This window comes from Musa acuminata, chromosome BXJ3-3, assembly GCF_036884655.1.
Source record: "Musa acuminata AAA Group cultivar baxijiao chromosome BXJ3-3, Cavendish_Baxijiao_AAA, whole genome shotgun sequence".
Lineage (NCBI taxonomy): Eukaryota > Viridiplantae > Streptophyta > Magnoliopsida > Zingiberales > Musaceae > Musa > Musa acuminata.
This window is the reverse complement of record NC_088351.1, coordinates 31,690,408-31,712,146: the sequence shown is the minus strand read 5'-3', so window position 1 is coordinate 31,712,146 and position 21,739 is coordinate 31,690,408. Positions and strand designations below refer to the sequence as shown.

The following is a 21,739-nucleotide window of genomic DNA, read 5'->3' as shown; positions in this document are numbered from 1 at the left end:
GTCTTTCGTGTCATGACCGTAGTCCCGGTGGAACTTACAATATTTGGACTGATCTTTGTGAGTAGCTTTCATGGGGTTGGGCTGTCGCAAGAGACCCTTCTCCCTGATTTGGAGGAAGATCTCGGTACGAGATGTGTTCAGAGGGAGAGGCGGGGGCCTCGAGAGCAGTAGCTCTTGTCGGTCGGGCCTCCGGCGGGGTTGCACCCGGGCTGTTGAGGTCATTCCCTCGGATTATTCCACCCTTGGCCTCTTCCCATCCAAGCGCTTTCTCGCCACTAGAGCTTCGGCGACGATGTACTGGTTGGCGCGCTGGAGTATTTCGGGGATAGTTACTGGTGGCTTCTCGATCAGTGACCAGAAGAACCTTAAAGGCTTCAAGCCCATCAGAAACGCCTGCATGATTAAAGAAGGGTGACCGTCCGGGAATCCCCGGATTTCAAAGGCAAAACATGCCACAAACAGAGAGAGCGGCTCGTCTTCGCGCTGGGATAACACGAGCAAGGTGGCCATGGAAGGCCAGGGTCACACGCTAGCGAGGAAATTCTTCTCGAACTCCCTGGCGAGTTGATCGAAAGATGAGACTAAGATGTGCATAGTCGATTGAACCACACTTGTGCCGGTCCCTTGAAGGTGGTCGGGAATGCCCGACACATCACTGTAACGGAGGTGCCATAGAGGGCCATCTGTGCCTAAAACACGACGACGTGCTCTGTGGGATCAGAGCTGCCGTCGTACGTCTCCAATGCCGGCAGTCTAAAGTTGAGGGGTACCGACTTGTCCTATACTTCCTGAGCGAAGGGGGATCTGCCCGAGTTGCCTTCGTTCGACTCGCTCCACGACTTCTGGAACTCGCGTTGGAGCTCGTCCAGTCGTTGGTTGACCCGGGACAGCTAGATCCTGAACGAGTCATCCACCGAGTCGGACGATATGGTGTCAGGCTCGGAGCGGGGCAGTGTGATTCGGCTGGGTGCGAGTATGCTCTGCTCGAGCATACCTCTCGAGTCTATCGTCTGCTCTTGGGCTTCTCTCGTCCTGACCTGCTCCCTGCTCGGCCTTTACTGAGTCGGGTCAGTTGGGGGAGCTGCTAGCCGCACGATTTGGGGAATGAGTGGGACGAGCGTCTGCATCATCCCCGCTATTGCTTGTACTTGCTTGGTCAGGTTGAGGAACGCCTCGGGCGATACGACCGAGGGTCCTATGGTAAGTCCGGGGGACAACAACCCTGGGTCGTTGAACAGGCGCTAGTAGCGATCTGACATCAAAGCTGGGATCCCCCCGTCTCTGAGGATGAGGAGGGACTGGTCTCCGGGTCCGACAGAGGGGTGACTGGTCGGTGGTTCTCCTTCAGGGAGAGCTTCTGCGATATGACCCTCCTTCTAGTGCCAAAAATGTTAGTGAACTGATGTGCCGTGGCTAATGAGTTAGCACAACATGGTCCATGGGTCGATGTCGGGAGTCTTCAGTTGGTTGAGCTGGATGCCGAGGTCGGTCGAGCCCTCGCGATAGAGTGTTGATCAAAGTTTCTCGGTTCGGGCACTATTGATGTTGAGCAACGTCTCTCTGTCTATAGGCTGGTTAGCGACTTGCCTTTATACACTAGATGGCAACTCCCAGGTCGGGACGCTTGCAGCTCGAGGGTAGAATGACCTTCGTCGGGTGATTCCCGACTTTGGCCCCTCCGACGAACAAGTCAGTAGTTGTTTTTCTCTTTTTGTCCTTTCCCTTGGCCGGATGCTGGCCATGGGCTTTTATACTATTGTACGAGGGTCGGTCGTACGGGGGTTTAACATGGTGGGTCGATCCTCGAGGGATGAGATGGTACCTTTATGCAGTTGTCATCCCGAGACGCACGTAACGACGCCAGATGACGCCGTCACGAACTTCCGGGACGTGACATACCAAACAACACATTGGTACGAATTCTGACTTAGCGCGTGGGGGTGCTCCCCTTGCTAACTCGACTGTAGTGCGATGTGACATCGATTATGATGTGTCGTTGACCCAAAATATACCTTATCACTTACCCTTCAAATTTCAACAAAATATCATAAATTAAATTTTTAATTAAAGTGAGAAAAGTTTGATGGTCAAGAGTCATCTATCTTCGTACCAAAACATGATCCAAGAATAAGAAAGGAGAAAAAAAATTCAATCGTCAATAATATAAATAAATTAATTAATGTTAAAATCTTATCGTCCCTTTATTATTACTTGCCCGTATATATATCAAAAAAATGTTAACATATTTTTTAAAATAATAAATAATAGAAATAAGATTCGAACTCATAACGATCTATGAAAATCTGATTAGTCAAAGTACCTTCAAATGGGCTAAAATCAATTTACTAATCCGATAGCAGTGGTATTTTTTCTTTTCTTTATCATCAAAATAAACTCCACCGTATAAGCAACTCAATCCGTCCATGTCACAACGTAGAGGAGACATGCCAGAATTCCTGCACACATTTTGCGCGTTGCGTCCATCTTCGATTGACTGATGTAACATCGAAACAGACGTTTTAGCACTACAAAAGCGCATACGCAGCCCGATAGAAGCCGCCTCCTATGATATCTCCCCAACGCCGAAATGCCAAGAAGAATGCTGGTGATGGATGACAGCAGCAGCACAGAATATATCCTCCACGCACAGATCAAAGTGTCACATCCCATACACTAACATAAAAGAACAAGAAAGAGATGATGGTAATTATTACCATAATATAAAGTGTGTGCCGAAAGAGAGAAAGCCAGTGAGGGCAATAGCCGCAAAACCCGGAGAGTGTCTCATAAGGGGAGCCCTCCTCTTCGATCATTCCATAAGTAATGCCACTAAGATAGACTTCCAATTGGTTTAGGAGTCCGTTCCAATCATTCTTCCATGTGGCGCACACCCCCCTCCTCTTGTAGATTGCTTAATTCGAGGGTCTTTATGATCAATGCTTGTGTGTTATGTTTTGGGGCTTAATTGCTTCCTGATGAGATAAACATATATATATGCTAATGAATTCGATACTTGGTTTATCCAAAGGCCGTATCAAAAGCTGCAATTTAGTCTTCTTAACCGGCTTACCAAATGGCTTAGCCACAGTCTAACAGGTAGGCAAATGGAGATCATGATGAGACACATGGAGGTCTAATGCCTAATGAGCTACACAATAATAAATCTAGACAACTTGTTTACTATTGTATTATCCTCTTTTGGTATCATAATTAGGTATGGATATTGTTTATATTATTGGTGTGAAACCGAGGAACAAATCGGTTTAATTTTTATTTTATTTAAAATAAAATTAGATTTTGATATAAGATGATACATGTCAAGTGACCTTGTAAATATCATAAGTATCATTTAATTAAAAAACTTATTATGTGTTAAAAAAATTTAAGTTTTGGTGATAAATCATGTCCAAAAATTAAATTTATTAAAATTAAAATTGTAATAGATTAATGATTGTATGTTTGATTCTGATTCTATCCTGAAATCGAAATTGACAATTCTAATTCGGTACCAATCGGTGGGTTTTGTTTAGTCTCTTTCTTTCACCCGCCCATCGACAAAAATTTCCCTACAATAGGCTTGCACGAGACCACATGACCGCATCGGCAAACCTAATTGAATCGTCGGATTAGCAACTCTGTTCATCAAATAAAATAGCGTAGACTATGACCTCCATGATCACTCCACCATCTCTCTATCTCTCTCTCTCTCTCTCTCTCTCTCTCTCATCGCATGTGACCTACCCACTCCCCTCCCTCGTGCCTAGATTCCCATCCTCCTCATCATCCATCACGTCACCACCAGAGGCCCTGATGGTTGCAATTATTATCGTAACCATGTCAGGTTTGAAATCCCAACCGTACTCTCCTACTATGTAAGCGCACACACACACACACACACACATGCTCCTACCACTAGCCATCCATCACACACTGCTCTCCCTATACAAAACCTACCGTCACGACCAGGCGGGCAAAGCGCCCCCACCGTCTCACGTGATAAAGCGACATCGCATTTCAATTAATCGACTCCCGATAACGTTCTATATATTAAAGCCGACCGTACGACAACACACTGTAGCTTCCCAGTCGTATGGTAGGCATCATGTCGATGAGTCTCCATAGATTTGAGATTGACAAGATTAGTTGACCTAATTGGAATCAGATCCCAATTAGTCAGCATGTTATCAGATGTGTGTAGCTCTCGTGGTAAGAGTTCAGCAAGGAACAGAACATCAATTGTCAATGACAAAAAGATGAATCGGGATCCACGTTAATGTTGGCTTAAATTAAGACTGCCTCTGTCTGTCACGAGACGCTTAATGCTGCTCATAGCTACTGCCATTATGCCAACGCAGGGGAATCTTCTCCATCAAATTACTGCTCCACCTCTTGCTTAGCATTTGTGACGGCCCAAACGTCTGCAACAAGTTACCTCGGGTTGTGTTTTCATCTGCTCATTGCCCGGCTGGAAGTCTTGGATCCGGAGATTCTGGGTCTTCTCAATGTTAGCGCTGCAGGTGATTTATATTTATTATGTATATATGTGATGGTAAGCCATTGTCGGACCTCTCTTCTCCTTTTCTTCCCTTTCTTCTTTCTACTGCTGCTCCTCGTTTCCCTCCGTCAACATCCTCAACGCTCTCCTCTTTCACCGGCAGCAAAAGAGAGCGCCAGTGAATATAGTAGTAGTCCATGGTGGTGATGCCTGGTGAAGCTGGAAGCGTGTGGAGGGCCTCCTCCTCCTGCTTCTTCCAGCTACTGTTGTGCTCTGTTCTCTTATCCATGGACGCCCGCGCCATCGACCTGCAGGGCGAGGCGCTGCTTTCGTGGAAGCGGAGCTTGAATGGTGATAGCAGTAATGATGAAATACTTGCTGACTGGAACCCGAACGACGCGAGCCCGTGCCGGTGGTATGGCATCACCTGCGACGCCAGCGGGCGAGTGGTGGAGTTGACTCTGCAGTACGTGGACTTGCTGGGCGGCGTGCCGGCCAACCTGAGCGCGCTGGCGAGCTCCCTCTCGAAGCTGGTGCTCTCCGGGACTAATCTGTCCGGCCCCATCCCGCCGCAGCTGGGAGAGCTCCCCCGACTGGTCCACCTGGATCTCAGCGACAATGCGCTCACGGGCTCCATCCCCGACGGTCTGTGCCGGCCGGGAAGCCGCCTTGAGCGCCTTTATCTCAACTCCAACCGACTCGAGGGACCGATTCCGGCCTCCATCGGCAACCTCTCGCTGCTCCGGTGGCTGGTCGTCTACGACAACCAGCTCGAGGGGGAGATTCCGCCGACCATCGGGCAACTCGCGAGGCTCGAGGTATTCCGGGCGGGAGGGAACAAGAACCTGCGTGGTGCATTGCCCCCGGAGATTGGCAATTGCACCAGCATGGTCATCATCGGCCTCGCGGAGACCGGCATCTCCGGTCCGCTGCCCCCCAGCATGGGAGCGTTGAGGAATCTCCAGACGTTGGCCATCTACACCGCGCTGCTCTCGGGCCCAATCCCGCCAGAGTTGGGCCAGTGCGCGGAGCTGCAGAACATGTACCTCTACGAGAACTCTCTCTCGGGTTCCATTCCGCCGCAGCTGGGTCAGCTCAAGAAACTCCGAAACCTGCTGCTCTGGCAGAACAATCTGGTAGGCGTGATCCCACCGGAGCTCGGAGATTGCGGCGAACTTCAGGTGGTTGATCTCTCGATGAACGGCTTGACGGGGAGGATCCCCGCCACCCTCGGCAACATCACTGACCTCCGGGAGCTCCAGCTAAGTGTGAACCAGATATCAGGCCCGATACTGCCGGAGATCGCTCGCTGCCGGAACCTCTCCGACCTTGAGCTCGACAACAACCTGATCTCCGGCGGGATACCAGCAGAAATCGGCCTGCTGGTGAAGCTCCGGACGCTGTACCTCTGGGCTAACCGGCTCACAGGGGGAATCCCGCCGGAGATGGGCGGCTGCGAGAATCTTGAGGCCGTGGACCTGTCGCAGAACAATCTCACTGGCTCCATCCCCAAGGGAATCTTCCGGCTGAGGAGCCTGAGCAAGCTGCTGCTCCTGGACAACGATTTGTCCGGCCCAATCCCGCCAGAGGTCGGCAACTGCTCGTCTCTTGTCCGCTTCAGAGCCAACGGAAACGGGATTACCGGAGCGATTCCTCCGGAGATTGGCCTGCTGAAGAACCTCAGCTTCCTAGATCTCAGCTCGAACCGGCTTGCGGGAGCCATCCCTGGGGCGATGGCGGGGTGCCGGAATCTGACCTTCGTCGATCTCCACGACAACAACATCGGCGGCAGCCTACCGGATGGGCTCTTCGAGGGCCTCGTATCGCTACAGTACATAGACCTCTCCGATAACTCCATCGGCGGGGATCTGCCGCCGGCAATCGGTTTACTGACCTCACTCACAAAGCTTACTCTCGCGACGAACCAGTTCTCCGGCCAGATCCCGCCTGCGGTCGGCTCGTGCTCGCGGCTCCAGCTGTTGGATCTGAGCAATAACAAGCTCTCCGGTGAGATCCCAGCGACCATTGGCAAGATAATGGCGTTGGAGATCGCCGTGAATCTGAGCTACAACGACCTTTCGGGCCAGATACCGGCGGAGTTCGCAGCGCTCATCCGGCTCGGGGTGCTTGATCTCTCCCACAACCGGCTCTCGGGCGACCTCCAGCCCCTGGCCGCCCTCGAAAACCTCGTTGCCCTTAATGTCTCCTTCAACAACTTCTCCGGCCGCGTCCCGGACAGCGTCTTCTTCTCCAAGCTCCCGATCGGCGACTTAGAAGGCAACCCAGCACTCTGCCTCGCTCGCTGCTCCGGTTTCGACGATGTCAGCGACCGAATCAACGCGCGGAGGGCTGGCCGCGTCGCAACGGCGGTGCTCCTTTCGGCTGCGGTCGTGCTATTCGCCACGGCGGCCATCGCCCTTGTTAGCAGGAGAAGGGCCCAACGCGAGGACGGGTGCGATGAGGAGGAGAAGGACGGCGACTTGTCGCCGCCGTGGGAGGTGACTCTGTACCAGAAGATGGAGATTGGTGTTGTCGATGTGGCCCGGAGACTCACGGCGTCGAATGTCATCGGACGGGGTTGGTCCGGGGTGGTGTACCGTGTGAGGATCCCGGCCACGGGGGCGCTGATCGCCGTCAAGAAGTTCCGCACGGGTGATGAGGCGGCAGCCGCGGCCTTCGCGTGCGAGATTGGAGCCCTGGCGCGCGTGAGGCACCGGAAAATTGTGCGGCTGCTTGGGTGGGCGGCGAACCGCCGTTCCCGGCTACTGTTTTACGACTACCTCCCGAGCGGGACGCTGGGCGGGCTGCTCCACGGCGGAGGCACGGTAGCGGGGGTGGAGTGGGAGGTGCGGCTGGGGATTGCCGTCGGGGTGGCGGAGGGGCTTGCCTACCTGCACCACGACTGCGTGCCAGCGATCATCCATGGCGACGTGAAGACGGAGAACGTCCTCCTGGGCGAGCGGTACGAAGCTTGCCTCGCGGATTTCGGCCTCGCTCGAGTGGTGGACGACGGCGGAGCGGACAGGCGCGATTCCCACACGCCCGCATTCGCTGGCTCTTACGGCTACATTGCTCCCGGTTAGCTCAAGTCTTGTCCTTCATCATCTTCTCTTCTTGTTGGCTCGATCATACAGCTAATCTGAGTTGTCATCACGTCCACTAATTGCTGCATTTGCTCTGCGCGGAACAGAGCACGGGTGCATGACGAGGATCACAACGAAGAGCGACGTGTACAGCTTCGGGGTGGTGCTGCTGGAGACGATAACGGGGAGGAGGCCGGCGGACCCAGCGTTCGGGGAGGGGCAGAGCGTGGTGCAGTGGGTGCAGGACCACCTCAGGAGGAAGCGTGACCCGGCGGAGGTGGTGGATCCCAGGCTCCAGGGGCGTGCCGACCCCCAGGTCCAGGAGATGCTCCAGGCCCTCGGCATCGCCCTCCTCTGCACCAGCACCCGCACCGACGACCGCCCCACCATGAAGGACGTCGCCGCCCTCCTCCGCGGAATCCATGGCCACGACGATCCCAGCAACCCTGCCGAGGCCCGCAAGCCCGGATCCGTCAGCGTCGGCGATCGAGAGGTCAGAAAGAGGGATGAGCCGGCAGAGGCTGCCATCCGCACCCCTTCCCAATGCTCGCTCGCGTTCTCCTCCTCCTCTTCGCGCAGCATCGACAATTGCTTGCAATGACATCTCTCACCGCCGGCAATCGCTCGCTTGCAATGACAACGGAGACCGGATGCGCTGGAACAATGTCCAGGGCATAATGGTCCGCCGATAAGGAACGCTCCATTCCGTCGGAGCTCCAAATTAGGAAGAATCATGGAAGGCAAAATTTTCATTTATCCCCTTTTCAAAATTAAAATATCATTTCTTGATCGATTAGAATTGTGACATTTATGACATAGTCTCACATGAGAAGTAAATATTTGCCTCTACTGATGAGGTCATTTAGTCTGATTGAGGAGGATGAAAAGCAAAGGCTCATAAGTCCGTGTTCACAAGTCTGTTAGGTATTCTTTACCCTCAGAGGTAAAACCATGTGGGTACATCGATAATTTCACACGAGCCTATGGGCCACACCAATGATCGATGGCCAAATGATCCCTTATCACATCTTAATTCTAAGTTCATTAACTAATGACATATGTACCCAAAATTAATCGTACGATCGAACCATATAATAATTCAAAGTATATATTTAAAGTATAAAACAAACTCATCATATATAAAGTCATCTGTATCAACACCAAAGAGTTCTAACCATATATTTCCATCACTACATGCATGATTGTTTCAATAAGATGCCGTCACATAGTTTCATTTACGTGCCACCAATCCGTTTCTTGAACCTATTTCTCCTTAGATTCCTCTGCAACGAAGAATTCTCCCAGACGACCAAACATTTGGAGGAGTTCTTGGAACTGCAACTTCATACCGGCGTGATATCTCGCTTTTGTTTGGGCTGGTGTCTCCGGTTCTATCTCTGCATCTCCTGCAGTGATATCAGCAAAATTGCATCAAAGTTCACGGAATCTCAAGTAGATTTCTGCATGTTGCTTTCATTAATATGTTCCATGAGGCTAAAGATTGTCTCATTGACTGAGAAAAAGAAAGGAGTCAGAAGCTACTGTTTGTACCTTTATGATCCCGGTTGTGTTTCTTCTCTTCTTGCTCTTTGAGTTGCTTCTTCAAGGATTTGGCAGCAGCAAAAACATCTGCAGGCCTCTCCCATCCTCCTCCGAAGACACCGTAGGCCTTCCTGGGTTGCGGGCGAACCAGGAACTCCAGCAATGGCAGCTCTTCTGCGTCCACCCAATGGATGCAGTTGACGGGGCATGAATCGACTGAAACCTGCGTTCGAAACCCTCTCAAATCTTCCACAGAACAGAGGCTCAAATGTGGCGTGGGCATTGATTCAGCTCATGTGGTAGCAAGTTTACCTCTATGTTCTTGGCATGGTCTCCGAACTGAACCTTGACGCGAGCACTCCCAAAAGCTTCATCCATCTCGAACGTCTCGCTTGCATGATGGACACACTCCTGGCAACCTGCAACCCAACATATATGAGAACAGCGACCAGAACTTTCGTACCTACAGTACAAGTACGTGTGATGACTGAGATTTCATGAGGTTTCCACCTATGCATCTGTGTTCATCTACGAAGAGAGCTTGTGATCCCAATGGTCCATTCCATGAACTGTAACCTAACCCAGAAAAGTTGCTCCCAGACCATTCAGATCTCCTGCCGCAAGCGGTATCGTATCTTGACCTTGATTCCTCTCTCATCAATGTACGATACGCCTGGTTCAGCATCAGCGTGTAGTCATGGCCCTGAGATAGAACAGGTACCAGAGTGAATGAATTCAAGTCACTGTTTGTCCTGATCATGGAAGATTTCAGCCTCAAAAATACCAGTAAGAGACCTTTTGGCCGGCGATATCTGGGTGGTGTTTCTTCTGTAAACTCCGGTAGGCATCCTTGATTTGCTGAGGGGTGGAATCAGTAGAGACCCCAAGCAGTTCATAGTAATTCCTCGGCACGGAATCCTCTCGGCCTTTCTTTCCGCTGCAACATCTGATTCCGGTGGCTGCCCCTCTCGATCGAGCACTGGAAACCAGGAGAATCACAACGCAAGCAGTAGCAGAATGAGAAAAGAGAAGATGAGAGTTCAGTCTCCAGCTTGAAACTCGAGTCCCAAACAGATTCTTCAGCTAGGAGTGAGTACTTGTACACTGATGTCTTGCTGGTTGACCGGAAATGGAAGGTGCGATCAACCTTCCCAGGCTTATCGGGCATCGAGAAGGCAAAGGCTGCTGGATTTCTGCTACAGGATATCATTTTCTAGCAATTGATCGCCGATGGAGGAGACAAGATTGCACTCTCCAAACTTGCCGCAGTCCGCTCCCCCCTAAGATATTTGTGTTTGCTAAAGGATGTAGACATAGATATTTCTCTCTCGCGGTTTCCCTTATGTTAGATATTTTTGCCATAATTGGTCGAAATTTACAGAGCTTGAACTATGATTAAATGTTTGAGATTAACTTAAATAGATTGATTGTTCACTTGAGCTCCATTTGGTTTGAATAGGATTTAATTGATCACCGAGTTAATAGGAATCAAATGAAGCCATTAATTCTATTGTTTTGAGTGAGTATAGAGGAGGAGATGAGACAAGCAAAAGGATGAAGAGAAGCCGAAGGGTGTCAGCGTTCGGGCGACCTTTAACCCTAATCCGTCCCGGCATCGCTCATGTCGTTTACTTGGGGAATGAGTTCCATGTGTACTGTCATCGTTCGAAGCGTCGCCTGTGTCCTCCGCCGCGTTCGACCCCTGGCGACGAATGCTGAAAGCCGCCAGTTTCGCCACCGATCCCTTTGTGCTTGCCGAACCCTCCTCTCTCCTCCTCACCGCGCCGAACAACACAAAGAGCCCGTCTTTCCTGAGATTTCCTTCGTGATCACCAGCGCGATGAGCAAAGGCTGGAGCTTTGACAGCTTAACCACCAGTTTTGGATCCGTAGAACTCACCCAACCCCTTGTGGAGAGCGTGCTTCTCGATCTCAAGGAGCCTGATGACGCCAAAAAGGCGCTGACTTTCTTCCATTGGTCATCCCGGACCAGGCGTTTCGAGCACGACCTGCGCTCCTACTGCTTCATCGTTCACATCCTCGTCCGCGCCGGGCTTCTCGTCGACGCGCGGGCGCTGCTGGAATCGGCAATCGGCAAGTACGCCCGGGGTTCTTCGGTCGCGGAGGTGCTTCTGAGTACTTACGAAGCTGTCCTCCCCGGACGCCGCGTTTTCGATCTGCTGCTGCAGACGTACTCGAACATGAGAATGGTCGGGGCAGCTTTCGACGCTTGCAGATACTTGGGAGACCGCGGATTCGATGCGAGTCTAATCAGCTTCAACACGATGCTGCGCGTGGCACAGAGATCCGGTCAGAGTGGCTTGGCCTGGAAGGTGTTTGAGTATATGTTGGTGAGAAGGATATACCCCAACAAAGCCACGACGCAGGTCATGGTTGACGTGATGTGCAAGGCGGGGGTTCTGCCAAAGATGGTGGGCGTTCTGGATAGGATCCACGGGAAGCGTTGTCCTCCCGGCGTGATCGTGAATGCCGCACTGGCTTTCAGGATCATTGAGGAGGGCAGGGCCGAAGAAGCGATCATGCTGTTGAAGAGAATGCTACAGAGGAACATGGTGCTCGACGATATCGCCTATTCTTTGATAATATCTGCCTACTGCAAGATGCCCAACCTAGATTCGGCATACGAGACACGGAACGAGATGATCAACAGAAGTTGCAGCTTGAATTCCTTCGTTTATACTTCCTTGATAGGATCCTACTCCGAGAGAAGCATCGAAGAGGCTGTTCGCCTGATGGAAGAGATGCTCTCGATGGGACTGAGACCGTACGACGAGACTTACAATCATCTGATCGTGGGGTTGTCGAGAACCGGGAGGAGGGAGGAGAGCTTGAAGCATTGTGAGAAGATGCTCGACGACGGGTTCATGCCAAGTTGCAGCGCTTGCAATGAGATACTGAGCACACTCTGCAAAGCCGGGGAGGTCGAGGAGGCCAATCGAATGCTGACTTCTTTGTTGGAGAAGGGACTCGTCCCCGACCGGGACATGTACCTGAGCCTCATCGATGGGTATGGGGATACTGGAAATGCTCGAGAAGTCCTTAAACTGTACTACGAAATGGAGCACAGAGGCATCGGATCTGATCCTGTTGTTTACACGTCCATGATCAGGAACCTGTGTCGATGTGGAAAGGTCACTGAGGCTGAGAAGTTTCTTAGCATCGGGGGGACGACGAAGGAATTGGTGCCCACGAGTTGCATGTATGATTCGTTGATCGCAGGGTATTGTGTCGAGGGTGATGTGGGGAGGGCGCTTCTCCTCTATGATGGCATGATCATGAAGGAGTTGGTCCCGTGTTCAGATACTTTTATGCGTCTAGCGAAGGAAGTGCTGAGAACTCGGGCATCGAGACATTTGTGAATTTGGAGAACTGTTCTGTTGTTCACCGGTCTGCTCTACATTTTGAGTAACGAACACAATCAATTGTACAACGAGCCATCGATATGATTGGTGAAGCTAAATATATATTATTCTATTTAATTAATTATCTGTTTATTTCATACTTATTTTTTCTCATATCGTCGACTCTGAGATATAATTTCTGTAAGTAGAGTCGACGGCATAAGAGAAAACAAGAATAAAATATAGAGATCGTAATATAATTTTTGAAAATATAGAAATCAGAATACTAGAGATAATGAAGAATTGGACAAATAATCTTAATTAAGCATTATGAAACAAAAACTAATATGTGGGTAAATAGTAATGAGCTCAATCGGTGGTGAATGAATGAAAAATGAGACACAAATGAGCTTAGCCTAAATGAAGAACCGATACGGAAACCCATATGTAGGATTCAAACTCATGACCTATTCTGATATTATCTTAAAAATTTTAATTAGGTAATGATAAATCTCAAAAGTTTAAGTTATTAGAAAAGAATTCAACATATTTATACGTTTTAACAAATAAAAAAACTCTATATTTATAAGTTTTAACAAATAAAATGGGAATCATAAAATATAACCACAAAAATGGCTAGATACTTTATCCATCATAACATATTAAATATAATGGCTAAGAAGGATAACTTGCCAATCCAAAATAATCTAGTGAGAATACATTTCAAATAATTATGTGATCATAGATCACCTCAAAGCCCATCTTTTTTTGTACAAAAAAAATATATATATATATATATATTATATTAAATGAGGTACATGACGCTTACACGTAAACTTGAACTTGAGACATATCGCACTCACCTTGTACCGATTGTCTTAATATTACACACCTCAGCTATTATTATACAACATCATTGATTAACCTTCTGCCACTGCTTCTAATCCACGCCCAGAAGCAAATCAATTTATTTACGAAGCGTCATGCTCTGTTCTGCTTGGTCTTAGAGGAGCCCATCATTGTCATCCCCCATTATGGACAGAGAGAATGGGGCAATTGCTACATTAAAGGTTGGTGAACCCACCTTATCAATGCGCTTCATTTCAAAGTCACCTTCCTGTACACGTAGATGAAATTTAAATATATCTGGTAAAATGATCTAAAATATGAAAATTTAGATGTCAATTGAAGTCCTAACTCATTCACCAACTGTCATGTAGATTGTCATAGATATTGTACAAAATATCATAAAGGCATCAAAGACAGATTAATTTACTTGAAAGCAAAATGTTTAAGAGTTGATCTACAGAATACAGACAGAAGCACCATTTGTGTTCTTGTATGATGTCATATTTCTTTTAACATGATTTACTTATTCAAAAACTGTAATTATTCTATGACGGGAAGATAGTAAGTAAAGCATACCATTCTTCCACTAGGGGTGCTTAATGGACAAGCAGAAGAATACTCAAATCCAGTCCTAGGATGTATAACAGGTTGTTCACCGATTACACCTGCTCCCCTGAATAAAAAGAGAAGTTAGGAAGAACTTTCGAAGAACATAAGAACATCTAGAAGAACTTGACTGACCAAACATTCTCGGTTCGACCATTAGCATCGGTGATGATCCAATGCCTTCTTAGAAGCTGAACAGGATGCTGTGAATTATTACTGATTCGTATTCTGTAGGCAAAAAAGTATTGCCACTTGGATGGATGGCTCCGGCTCTCGATATAAACACTCCTGACTTGCACTCGAATACCCTAAAATTTTGAGATTTCAAAAGGGGCATACAAGTTTTCAAAAGGATACAGATGCAGTTGTTCATATCAGGATAACATTTCATTTATATATGACTATATGCTTACAATTATTTGATACATGGACGTATATATTGGTGTAATCTGAATCTATTATATTCTTTCTATTTTATAATTTCATCTTATTTTTCTTGTATTTGGGGTCCATAAGAAAGAAATGATCTAAATTGAAGATCAAAAAGTGAATGAATGAAAATATTTTATTTTTGATGATGTTATTGGAGTGAGATTGCAATTTAATTTTTGATGATGTTATTCCATTGTCTACATGTGAAGTATGAGAGTTACATTCCTAAGTTTGAAGGCCTTATACAGGATAATATAACTTTTGTGCTGGGCATATCGCCCAGTTTATCCTGGTTCGTGTACTGATAGTTTGTTGGATCAGTAAATACAGTCTGTACCAGACCATCCAAAACGGTATTGCAAACCTTGATTTCAATTATTAATTGAAGAGTTATTTTACAAGTTTCAAAACATATATAAAAGATATCTTAGCTAAATAAGGAAAGATCCAATGACTGTTATGCCTTAATATATAAGATGTTATATTCTCTTTTTTTTTTTTGCCTTTTCTTGTGTTGGGGGTCCAAAAAAAGGGAGAAGAGAGTGTGGTCAAAGATTAACAAATGAACAAATTATGTTTCTCCGAAACATGTAAGTAGTGGAAGGTCACATTTTAATTAACTATGATGTAATTCCATTACCTGCATATGGTATCTAAGGAGGCATGAGACTTCATTCCAAGTTACCCCTTGCGCAAAATTGAGTCTAATAGTTAACATTTTTGCTTATTATCTTTTCTATCATTCATCATTATCTTTCACTAGTAACATCTTTCTCTTCCTCTCTCTCCTCATTTGAATATAATCAAATAAAAAAAGATTTCTCTGCTCATGATAGATACCCTGGCATTCATCCTAAAATTCAATTTTCTAAATGAACCCAAATTAATATGAAAATAAGATTAAATAGCTTGTCATGGTAGTACTTTGTTGGTTGATTTATGATGATGTTTTGAGATGGTTTTGTACCTGTGAGAAATGGTAGGTTATAGTGATGCCATAAACCAATAAATCATCATTAAGATCTAAAAGGCAACTATCACAACTTCATAAAAAGAAATGAATACTTCAAAAATTCAATTAATGACAGCAAGCTCCTGAAATTTGAAGCTCAAAATTTGCAAAATATAGAGAGAAGACAAGCATGATCAGTCGCCTCCTATCAAAATTACACATTTAGTCAATCACCAATTAGTAGAACTGGTCAACGCATTGGTAAAACTTAGCATTCAAGGATGATGAAACCATCAATTTGAATAATGAACACAAATTAAACTAATCAAACAAAATACACACAGAGGAATTTTACCAGAGTAGTAGCATCACTCGAACATTTGAGGAGGGAATGTGGTGCTATAATCTTTAACTCATCCCTGTATTTGGCTGCATCCTGGAAAGCATGCTCTGATATTAGAATATTGTTAACTCATTGAAATATAACCAGAGGTAGTCCAGTTGGATTGTTAAGAAGTCAACACATAGCCGAGGTAGTCCAAGATATGAGCCTGTAGATGTACCATAGCAAATTGAGCAATTGCTGGAGGACTTGGTGATCAGACGGGTGGGCAGCACTTTCCGGATCCACTTAATTTTTGCAACCAGTGACCTTTTATTTTATTGTCTCAAAATAATGTGCAATTCGGGATGCCCCAAAAAGCATACTTATCCACATGAATAATATTTTGATCTGAACAACTTATTTGCCTATGCGAGAACCAAAAATTCATGATGCAAAAGAATATCATAATATAATACCTCAAATCTCTCCTCTTCAATTGCCTTCCTCATCAACTTGCGAAGGTGCAATGCTGGCTCCTCCTCCTCAAAGAATTTCAAGGAATCCCTGATTCTAGCAGCCTCTTTGTAGTCCTGACAGAACCAGAACAGCCTTATGGCAGTAGAGAAGACTAAGACTTTGTAAGATATGCCGAACTCATTTATATATATGGGTCAAAATCTAAAAATACCTACTCACATATCTATTAGAGAATTTTACAGTTGATAGTAGCACAATACTAGAATATGCCAAACAGCTAAAAATTTAATTAGTCCTCTACTCCTACGTGATCCTCAGTGTCAAAAGAGGAAAAGAAATGAACATAAAGGGGGAAATGGTCGAATTTTAAGAGTATAAGAACATTAAAGAAAACATCAAAGCAGAGTAGAGACACTGGTGACAATATACAATAAACCATAAAGCCTGAACTATTTATGGTGGCTACATGAATTTCATTTTACTGTCGTTGAGCTATGCAAAAGTAATATTTTATTTAAATTAAGAATAATTAAGTCTTTGTCTACAATGCCTATAAATCTAGTTGGCATATGTTCATATCATCTTAAATAACAATGCCTAATTGTTCGCGAATAAAAATATTTTTCCCTATCTTTCTAATAAAATCCACACACCCGCCACCTCAACAAAAAGGAAAAACTTCGAGTGATGTAATGCTACCAATTTGTTGTGTCCATTATCAGTTCCAGTCTATGGCCATACAAGCACTCAAGATGAATGTTGCCAAGAAATACTACCCAGACGAGATTGCAGATCCTCACGACAAAGTAGAGCTGTGGAGCAGTTACAAAGTTGTATATCAAAGCATAATCACGCATCAAATGTTGATGATTTGCAGGCATGGTCATTTTTATGCAGAGGTTGCATGCAAGTTTATACTTGCAAAATTTCATAGCAAGAACCCATGCAAAAAATTTCATCAAGAATAGAATAGATTTGAGCAGAATCGATGGACAACATCGAATACTAGATTGTCCGGATACAAACTCAAGAAGAAGAAGAAGAAGAAGCCAGGGGAAGCGACGCCCACCTCGTACTTGGCCGCAACCGCCATCTGTTGCTTGAGCAAAGCATACGTCTGGCTCCTAAACAGGAACGAAGCGGCGGCGGAAGAGGCCCCCTCCTCGCCCTCCTCCTTGCCATCCCGATCCCGATCCCGATCCCCATCCGGAGGGGTAGGAAGCGACGATGAGGTTGCTTTCGCCTCCCTAACATTCGCACATCGCCTTCTCGTTCCGATCCCACCGCCTCCTCTTTCCACGATATCACGGGTCGGCCAGCCTCTTCCCGAGGTGGCTTTCGTCGCGGGATTCAACCCTGGCAGCAGCTTCAAGGTCACGAGAGATTGGATCATCTCGACTCTGCTTGCTGGTTGAGCACCAGTTGATTGCTGTTCGATCAATCTTATCTTATCTGTCCCCCAGATTTGTATCGCCCACTCGCCCTTTCTCCCCCAGATCTAAATCTGCGTTCACGGAGAGCGAGTGAGGAGGAGAAACAAGCGCTGCTTTCGACTGTCCGATTCCACATTCATTAGATTTATGTTTTCGTCCTCGATGACACTGCTCACATAAAAATATTTATTTCCGTTTCATAATAATATTTGTTATCTAATATGATGGATTGGTGGCGCGGCATGGCATCGTTTAAGGGATAAATAAATAAATTCGTTTTATATGATTTTTTGGGGAAGAAAATAAGCGTAGGTTTTAGTTGAAAATTGTGGTATGGACTTTTGGACCTTTGCGATCTTTAATGATCGATGGCGTATCGTGTCGTGGATGTGCAGAAAAATCGGACGCACAGGTAAGGCTAAGGAGGAGACACGTTTCACATGCGGGACCAATCGAAAGCAGGATCTAATTTGGACAATTTTTATCTAAAATAAACTGTTATTAAAGGGCTTTTATGAGATGATGCCCCGTTTTTTATTTTTGCAAAAGGGATTTTTTTATAATTTTGATCAAAATATTCTTAATAAAATTATAAAAATATAAAGTAATTATCTTTTTATTAGGTTTGGCATGATTTTTTAAGATTGAACTGATTTTTTTAGTTAAAGCTAGTTAAACTAAATCTTATTTATTTAATTAAATTAGATTAATTTTAGATTTCTTTAAATTAAGCTCATCTCCTCCCTAAACCCCCATCGCCAATCTCTACCTTATCCTTACTCTTAGCTTCCTCTTCCCTCTCCTCCGTCTCCTTAACCTCCGTCCACGATCCCCGCTCCAATGTCACCTTCTCTCCTCCATTCTCCTTCTACTCGTTGAGGAATTGATGCATCGTGATTGGAGGGTCAGCACGACTTGGTCCACGGGTCAATGTCGAGAGGAATGTTTGAGCTGGTTGGGTCGAGGGTCGGGCCATCGGATTCGTCTTCCGAGAAGGCGTTCCTAGGGGGCGGGGGAGCTGGCGTCGGTCGTATCGTGAGGTTGGAGAAGTGATGTCATCTCTAGTCGAGGTGTCTCTCGATTGCGGTCGCAGGGTGGCCGAGCTCCTGCACATAAGGCCCTCATCGGGGGGGAGGGGAGGGTTCCCAACTTCAACCCCTTGGAGATTAAGTTAGTGGTTGTCCTGTTTTCTCTCTTTTTTCCTCTCCTCCTAGTCAGATATCGATCAGGGGCTTTTATACTATTATGCGAGGATTATCTATACACAGGTTTGGCATGGCGATCGATACTAGAGTGCCAAGGTGGTACCTTCGTATGATCGTTGTCTTGGAATGCGCGGAATGGCACCAGGCGGTGTCGTCCCGAGCTTTCCGGGATGGGACGTACCGAGGGGTGCCTCGGCATGGTTTTTGTCTTGGCGCATAAAAGTCTCCCCCTCGTACTGATGTGGCAAGGGCATGGGTTACGACGTAGCTAGAGTACAAAATATGTCTTATCACTACTATATCTTCATCTTCTCATCCTCCAACTCTAACACCATCACCTCCTCCAATTCTTTAGTTTATATTAAAAAAAAAGATTACAATCGACCACATATTCAATATAGAAATCTATTATTTTTAAAAAATAATCATCCTAAATTTATATAAAAATAAAAAAAATAAAAACATATTATATCTTATCCTAATAATTCTAAAGAAGTTTGAATAAGTTTGATGAATATTTAAAAAGTTAGACTCAACCCAAAACTATCATATTTCAAAATTAATCATCCTAAATTTATATAAAAAATAAAAAATACTAAATATATTACTATCTCACTTTAGTCATTTAAAAAAAAATAAAAAAAAATTTAGTGAAAATTCAATGAGTTATACTCGATCATTGATTCAAGAGAAGAGATTTGAGCATTAATTGTTGTCATAGTTTTATCATCTTCGATGCAATAAATAATAAAGGCGTCATAGTTTTGTTACCTTAGAACCCTTCCTGCAGTGCATTAGAGCTCATGATTCCATTCAAACTGGAATCTAATCGATCCAATCAAATTAGATTAACTATTTGATGGTGTTAGAGTACGAGAGAAAATTTTCAAAATCACAAAATTACTTAGAGATTAACGAGCTAAAAAATATATTAGAAAATCAATGTAATATTTAATGTGATTCGGCAAATCCCATCTTTATATAATCTTCTATTCATTAGGATCATGCAAAGTAATTTATAAAACTCTAACTCTGGTTTTAAATCATAACATTGAGAATCTAAAAGATTCAATGAAATTAGAGTAATTTTCACATCCTTGGAATATAAGTCAAATCCTCTACCTCTTAGATCTTCATTTTATCAACACAGATTGCTTCTATTATAAAGTTATCACTTAAATTTAATTTATTAGTTATCATGTCATTCACTCAATCAAAATAATTCTTTTGAGAATATGAGTAACATAGGCAAAATCTAAAAATTAATTTTTTTTAGAAAGATGCATTGCTTTGGAGATTGCGAGAACATCTCTATCACCGTGAAGAGCACATATCGAACTTTTTCTTCCTTTTTCTTTTCTTTCATATAGTTTTACTTGATATACTCATATTTTTTGCATCTATAATACTAAACAGCATCCAAAGACCTAAGTCTTGATCTCCATCTCCATCCTAAGCAACTAATACTCCACCATCCATATTCTCAAATTTATCTTTTTTCTTAGTAATATGAGACATTAAAACTTCTTCAACTTATTCTAGAGTTATTGGATCCTTTTCACATAGTATCTTCTCCACATAGTTGTCATAAGGTTCAACAAGCAATGCAAGAAGCAACAACACCTTATCTTCTTCATCCATCTTCACATCAACTTTCTTTAGTTTATCTAATATTCCTTTGAATATATCCATATGCTATATCAAGTCTCTATCTTCCTCTATCCCTAGCCTATATAACTTGTTAGATAATTTTTTTACTATATAATTTGTTTCTAACTTATCTCAAATAACACTATGGAGTCATCATCAATAATATTATTGATAATATGATCGACGATGTAAGGACGAATAGTACTCATAAACTTTACTTCAAGTCTCTCCTAATCTTCGTTTCTAGCTTACTAGCTCGTCCCTTCAATATTCTTATTAGGTCTTACTCAATAATATCTTTTACCCTCCTCTATCACTTAGTAAAATTTTTTTTTCTATCAAATTTCTTTATAAGTAAAGCCAACGAAAATATCTAACATTAGTTTTTCAATACCTTTAATCACCAAAATCATTTGGGCTTTGATACCACTTATTGGATGAGAGAAAAATTTCAAAACCAAAAGAGTATATAGAGACCAACAAACTAAAAAACATATTTGAAAATTGACTTAGATATAAATCTTGGTAGAATACTTTAGTCTTTTTCAAATCAAAATTAAAACTAAACTGATGATTTCAGTAACTGAACCACTTGAAACCGATTGACTTTAAATTTTATGAAACCAGAACTAGTGGCTTTGAAATTGTGATCAGCCTTAACTCATAGTTTTACATTAGAGCAAAGATACGTAGGAGAGATAATCTTGTGACCTATAAATTTATAGGTACATTTTTCATCTCATTGAAGAAGATCCATCAATATTAAATCTACTAACATTTTTAATATGAAAAATTAGTATTTGCCGATTCCTTATGATTTAAAAGTCTCATCTCTTTATCACCAATATGCCACCTCTCCACTTGGCATCTCATGTCATATATATATATATATATATATATATATATATATATATATATATATATATATATTCGTTTACTCAATCTCTTTTTTGACTTCTCCAACATTCATAATGATGCTTATTTTCTAACCTTCCTTCCTAACGATGTCATCCTGTAGACATCTCTAACAATTCTATCTTAGTTTTGTTGAGAAGCGAATGACATTGGCAATGGAAGAATACAAAGAATAATTCTTTTCGATGGGCTCAACAGGTTCAAGAGAAACCCGAAGCCCTATTTAGATGCATTGAAACAGGGAAAGCACCAACTTTGTGGACTATCAAGCTATCTTGCAGCCATTTCGATCAAAAACTATGAAGAGATCCGAATTGGACCAACATCAGCATTTTCAAAACCTAACGCTACGATTGAGTTAAGAAAAACATATCACCTTCTTTATATGTGATTTATTCTGAATGCTACAACTCA

The 21,739-nt window shown here is 44.4% G+C and overlaps 4 protein-coding genes across 5 annotated transcripts; 2 read left to right on the top strand and 2 right to left on the bottom strand.

Annotated features, from left to right (window-relative positions):
* Window positions 1-4,261: 4,261 nt before the first annotated feature.
* Window positions 4,262-8,449, top strand: LOC135632329 (leucine-rich repeat receptor-like serine/threonine-protein kinase RGI4). The gene is made up of 2 exons (XM_065140806.1): window positions 4,262-7,573; window positions 7,686-8,449. Exons 1-2 carry the CDS (start codon window positions 4,693-4,695, stop codon window positions 8,177-8,179), a joined length of 3,375 nt encoding a protein of 1,124 aa, XP_064996878.1. The 5' UTR covers window positions 4,262-4,692; the 3' UTR covers window positions 8,180-8,449.
* A 219-nt stretch (window positions 8,450-8,668) lies between these two features.
* Window positions 8,669-10,415, bottom strand: LOC135632331 (chaperone protein dnaJ C76, chloroplastic-like). Of its 2 annotated transcripts, none has more exons than XM_065140809.1 (6): window positions 10,224-10,415; window positions 9,916-10,099; window positions 9,631-9,823; window positions 9,433-9,539; window positions 9,130-9,343; window positions 8,669-8,984 (listed from the first exon to the last, which is right to left on the bottom strand). In XM_065140809.1, exons 1-6 carry the CDS (start codon window positions 10,328-10,330, stop codon window positions 8,842-8,844), a joined length of 948 nt encoding a protein of 315 aa, XP_064996881.1. In that variant the 5' UTR covers window positions 10,331-10,415; the 3' UTR covers window positions 8,669-8,841. The 2 variants fall into 2 exon arrangements, with proteins under 2 accessions (XP_064996881.1, XP_064996880.1); XM_065140808.1 differs by having other exon boundaries at window positions 10,218-10,414.
* A 24-nt stretch (window positions 10,416-10,439) lies between these two features.
* Window positions 10,440-12,639, top strand: LOC135632330 (pentatricopeptide repeat-containing protein At1g66345, mitochondrial-like). Its single transcript, XM_065140807.1, has one exon. It carries the CDS (start codon window positions 10,742-10,744, stop codon window positions 12,497-12,499), a length of 1,758 nt encoding a protein of 585 aa, XP_064996879.1. The 5' UTR covers window positions 10,440-10,741; the 3' UTR covers window positions 12,500-12,639.
* A 667-nt stretch (window positions 12,640-13,306) lies between these two features.
* Window positions 13,307-17,687, bottom strand: LOC135634053 (uncharacterized). Its single transcript, XM_065144196.1, has 6 exons — window positions 17,192-17,687; window positions 16,122-16,235; window positions 15,676-15,756; window positions 14,072-14,244; window positions 13,907-14,003; window positions 13,307-13,598 (listed from the first exon to the last, which is right to left on the bottom strand). The coding sequence occupies exons 1-6, from the start codon at window positions 17,513-17,515 to the stop codon at window positions 13,485-13,487; spliced, it is 903 nt and encodes a 300-aa protein (XP_065000268.1). The 5' UTR covers window positions 17,516-17,687; the 3' UTR covers window positions 13,307-13,484.
* Between the last annotated feature and the right edge of the window lie 4,052 nt (window positions 17,688-21,739).